This window comes from Penaeus monodon, chromosome 10 (assembly GCF_015228065.2).
Source record: "Penaeus monodon isolate SGIC_2016 chromosome 10, NSTDA_Pmon_1, whole genome shotgun sequence".
Taxonomy (NCBI): domain Eukaryota; kingdom Metazoa; phylum Arthropoda; class Malacostraca; order Decapoda; family Penaeidae; genus Penaeus; species Penaeus monodon.
This window is the reverse complement of record NC_051395.1, coordinates 13,016,185-13,021,184: the sequence shown is the minus strand read 5'-3', so window position 1 is coordinate 13,021,184 and position 5,000 is coordinate 13,016,185. Positions and strand designations below refer to the sequence as shown.

Sequence of the window (5,000 nt, the reverse complement as noted above, 5' to 3'; positions counted from 1 at the left end):
GAGGAGGAGGAGGAGGAGGAGGAAGAGAAGGATGAGGATGAGGAGGAGATGAAGAAGAAGAGGAAAAGACTTGACCTTTCATTAGAGTTGAAATATCTTTAGAATATTTTTTTTTAATGTTTTTTTTTTCTGGAGAAATAGGCATTGATGGTATAATCATTATTAATAATACTAACTAATATATAAAAGAAAAGAAAAGAATCCCATAAATCAAGGAAAAGGATAAACAGGTGAGATAAGTGGGACTAATGATTGATTCATTGATTACTAAACCCCTGTGGAGCTATCTATGTGTAAAGACAATTAATAAATTAAATTCACTGTGGGTATGGCATGTGCATACAGACCATCCACAGCACCATCAGGTTAATACTGATATTGTTATTACTGTTGTTGATGGTATGATTATTAATCTAATAGCAAGAAAAAAAAATCTTTCCAAAATTATGGAAAAGGGTAAAATGGTAATAGAGCACTTGTGCAGTCAACACATATATAAAGACAATCAATAATAAAAAAGGAGGCCATGGACTTGGCATGTATTATTGCCAACCCATCAACTTTGGGTTAGGCAACACACTGACTGGGTATGATTGCAAACTGTTAGCATTTTTTTTAAAGCCAAAGAAACACTGAAGAGTTTAATTGCAACTATAAACAACACTCTTTTAAGCCAAAGTAGGAATCATAAAATGCAAGTAAATTGTTTTTTTGCAATAGTTCAAGCAAGAAGGGACATGGAGGGTTGGTGACTTACACATGTTCTCAAGGGAGTACTTGGCTGTCCAGCCAAGCTCTTCCTTGGCAAGTGCAGAGTTGGCAAACATGGATACAATGTCTCCTTCTCGTCGTGGTTTCAGCTCATAAGAGACTTTAGTATCAGTCATGGCCTCAAAAGCCTTCACGAGTTGCAACACTGAAACGCCCTTGCCTGTGCCAAGGTTGTATGTCTGTGAAAAATTTTTTTGTATGAGACTGCAGATTGAGGCAAGGGAATAGGGCTCTCTTCTTGCAGGCAGGTAAGAGAGGGAGAGAGGGAGAAGTAGATGGGAGAAGCAGGAAGTTACAGCTGCCTGTGGAATAAAATGATTTAGTACCCCCCTTTTTTAAAGCTTTGAAACTTTTACTTACACATGACCTGAAAATTCCTGAGTGGTTGCCAGTTCAGCTCTTTCATGCCACGGCTTCCGTCACACACCAGCGTTGCCACATCTCCCACTCTCCTTCCTATGTACTCATAAGGAATCTGCACCTTCGACACACGCTCAAATTTCTTGATAAACTCCAGCACTGACAAGCCAACACCTAGGCCTAGGTTGAGGGGCTAAGTGAAGATCAGAGAATAACACTAAATACTTTTTTTGCTCCTACTTAAAATTGTGAACTTTATTTTTAAAATTAATATTTCTTTTCTAAAATACTGTATTCAATGAAACTAAAATCAACATGTTTAGTAACAAACTATTAACCCCTTTGATCTGAATGAAAAAATATGGCTTGAGGGGCAGGTGATGTGAACATGCCGTCATGAGAAAATTTGGCTGTGGGCTGTGTGACAAGAATTTGCCATTCTGAGCATTTCAGTTGAAGGCCAGGGTGAAGGGAAAGACTTGCCACAAGTGCACAAACCTCTTGGAGGGGGATTTGACACATCTAGGGCTTAGAAAGGGGCTTTTGTATTATTGCCATCAATAAATGAGTGTTGAATGTAGTGTCTGAAAGAGCACTGGCTCTAGGGGAATGCTATTTCCAAGCTTAGTATCCTATTCCCATCTGCTGTGATTGGCAGCACATGTTGTAATACAGAAAACTGAATATTATGAAGAAGAAAAAGTAGAAGGAAAAGGAAAAGGAAAAGGAAAAGGAAAAGATATAGATAAAGATAAAGGAAAAGATAAAGATAAAGATAAAGAAAAAAAAAAGAAAAAGAAAAAGAAAGAAAGAAAGAAAGAAAAAGAAAAAAACCAGTCAATTACCATCTGGATAAAGCCTGACAAATAAGTACATTGGATAATGGCAAAAAAATAACTAAAAATGCTTTTGCAAAGAGGAGGCAAAGTCTTGTCACCACACGAGTGTCCGTGTGCGCCTGGCCCTCAGGCCACACACCCAGCAAAGTGGCTGCTCACGAAAACCTAATGTACATATTTTGGGCCATGCAAAATTATATATTAATCCCAGATATTTACTAAGTGAAATAAACTAATCAATTATATAATAAAAAAGTAAAAAAAATGCTTGAATAAAATGTGAAATAACAGATCACTTACTGTTCAATAATGGAAAAGTAAAGGTTTGAATAGCAGACTAGTAATTACAGTGAGTGTCACCTCACCTAAATCACTAACTTATAGCAAAGAAATCAGAGACTGGAAAGCATAATATCAATGGAAATCCCAGTGCAATGCACACATATTTCTTGATCAACATTAGTCTTTCATATACATTACCATTTATTGAGTGCAGAGTTAGTCATGCAACAAATCAGGAATAATCATACATTAACACTTTGTTATAAATGTTGAATTTCAAAATAACTATCTAAAAACATTATATATGAACATGTTCAATTATGGAATTAAACAAACAAATTATTTATCTACAAAATAAATAATTCCTTAATGCTTGCTTAACTGTTGTCGTCTTAACCCTTGCAATCTGAAGATGTGATCATCATGTTATGAAAAAAATTTTAGCTTGAAGGGGTGGGTGATGTGAACATATGATTATGGAAAAATTTTGCTTAGGGCCAGGGTGATGGGAACTTGCAGTTATGAAAATTTTGACTAAAGGCTGGGGTAACGGGAATGACTCACCACGAGTGCACAAACCTATTGGAGGGTGATTAGACTCAGTGGGGATTTAGGAAGAGACTTTTGAATTATTTCCATCGATAAATGAGTGTGGAATGTACCATGTGTTAGTTGTGACTGGAAGAGCGCTGGCTCCAAGGAGGACACTGTTTCCATGCTCAGGAAGAACAGCAGCAGCAGCAGCACAGATTGTATTACAGGAAATTGAATATTATGATAAAAAAAAAAAAAAAAAAAAAAAAATATATATATATATATATATATATATATATATATATATATATATATATATATATATATATATATATATATATATATATATATATATATATATATATAGTTATTACCACAACACTAAGTTCTGGACTATCTACAGAGATAATATGGAGTCTATGCAAGGAAAACAGTCTATTACCATCTGGATAAAGCAAATTAAATTATTGCCTTAGAAAAAGGCAAAAAAGTTAAAAAGACTTACACAAAAAAAGAGAAAATAACATTGTAAAGGGGAGGCACAGAGTCTTGTCACCACACATAAGTATTCGTGTGTGACTGGGCTACAATCCATCAGAGTGGTTGCTAAAGTAAGGCTAATGCCTGTATTTTGGGCCACATGCAGGCAGTGAAGCCTCTGGATGCAAAGAGTTAACTTAAAAGTTTGTCTTCTTTTACTATAATAATAATAAAATAATAATAATAATAATAAAACAGTGACATCATGTTTGTTTAATGTTCTATGATTACTTGTGGACAAAATTTTATTCTTTCACATGTTCCAAGATGTAATGCAATTTCTATGGTTAATATAGTCAAATCAATGATGTAATGCATTACTCTAGAATAATATGATTATAACTCCATTAACCCAATGCCACCAGCCATGGCATGTATGTACATGCCATGCCCACAGTGAGTTTACTTTATTGCTTGTTTTTACACATAGATGGCCACACTTGTTCCAATTCATCAGTGAGCCAATTACAAGTACTGCCTGTCTCACCTGTTTATCCTTTTCTTGACATACGAAAATATTTTACGTTATCTTACTTAGCTGTCACTAATGTTTATGAACACTATGGTAATTATAATGACTATAATAAAAATAACACAATCCATATTCATGCCAATTCAAGGAAAGGTGAAATCAGGTAAGGTCACAAGGTCTACTAATTGACTCCCTTGTGGCTAAGCACTAGCAGAGCCATCTATGTGCAGAGACATTTCACAAAAAAAAAGGGAGCACGACATTTTTCCGGCAGCACTGGGTTAAATAATAGCATTACAAAATATTGCAGAGGGAATCTATCATTATTCAAAACAAGTATCATGGATCTGCTCCGACAATTCTTAACAAATACCTTTGGTAATTTAGCATTCTTTTAAAATTAACAAATTGTAATATCAGTTAATTTAATTTTATCTTTCCTCCTTTGGAAAAGTGAATTTTTATAAAATAATATAACATACAATGCTGAGAATCTTATCATTCATTCCTAATCAAAAGGGGAATATCAAATTCATCAACTTCACATGATTAAAGGCAAAATCAACAGCTAAATCACAAATAAATTAATATCATACATGTGCATGATCAATAATGCTCTGAAAGTTATGAATGACATGTAGTCCAATAGTCTAAATTTAAATAAACCTGTGTAAATATAACACAGGATTTTACTTTACTGATTACTCAACTGTCATATCCTCACCTTGTATCTCAGATGTTCTCTGTCCAGCTTGGAAAGAGCAGCAACGTGACCAGATGCCAAATCCATTACATGGATGTAGTCTCGTACACCTAAGGAGGCAACATGGGGGTTAGGAAACAAATGACTTATTTCAATAAGTTGGAAAATAGTAACACTACAATACTGAAGTGAAACAATGAAAAAAACAATTGCACTTCTTTATACCAGAAGGTACCTTGTATGACATTTTCAATCTAACAATGAAATCTTTACAAACATATCTAAAAGTAAAATACTGTCAGTTCTCAAATCATATAGTAAAATTATTGTTCATTCTAAAAATAAATGACACCACAGTATGTGTTATTATATAATCTTAAGTACAATAGCCTTCTCTGACCACTTCAAAAGATAAAATGGTTAAAAAATGATGGGAATTCAATTTCCTAATTTTCTATAATAATGTGCAGTAACAAGATAGAGAAGAAGAAATAATAAA

The 5,000-nt window shown here is 34.1% G+C and overlaps 1 protein-coding gene across 3 annotated transcripts in view; it reads right to left on the bottom strand.

Moving 5' to 3' along the window:
- Nucleotides 1-5,000, bottom strand: part of LOC119577855 (UDP-glucose 4-epimerase-like) — a 13,715-nt gene that overhangs the window by 2,492 nt on the left and 6,223 nt on the right. For 2 of the 3 annotated variants that reach the window (XM_037925456.1, XM_037925457.1), the window contains exons 6-7: nt 4,523-4,611; nt 758-950 (exon numbers count right to left, since the gene is read on the bottom strand). In XM_037925456.1, coding sequence (XP_037781384.1) covers nt 758-950; nt 4,523-4,611 — 282 coding nt within the window. Of the gene's footprint in view, nt 1-757; nt 951-1,131; nt 1,325-4,522; nt 4,612-5,000 lie in introns of all 3 variants that reach the window. The other variant, XM_037925458.1, reaches the window with a different exon arrangement.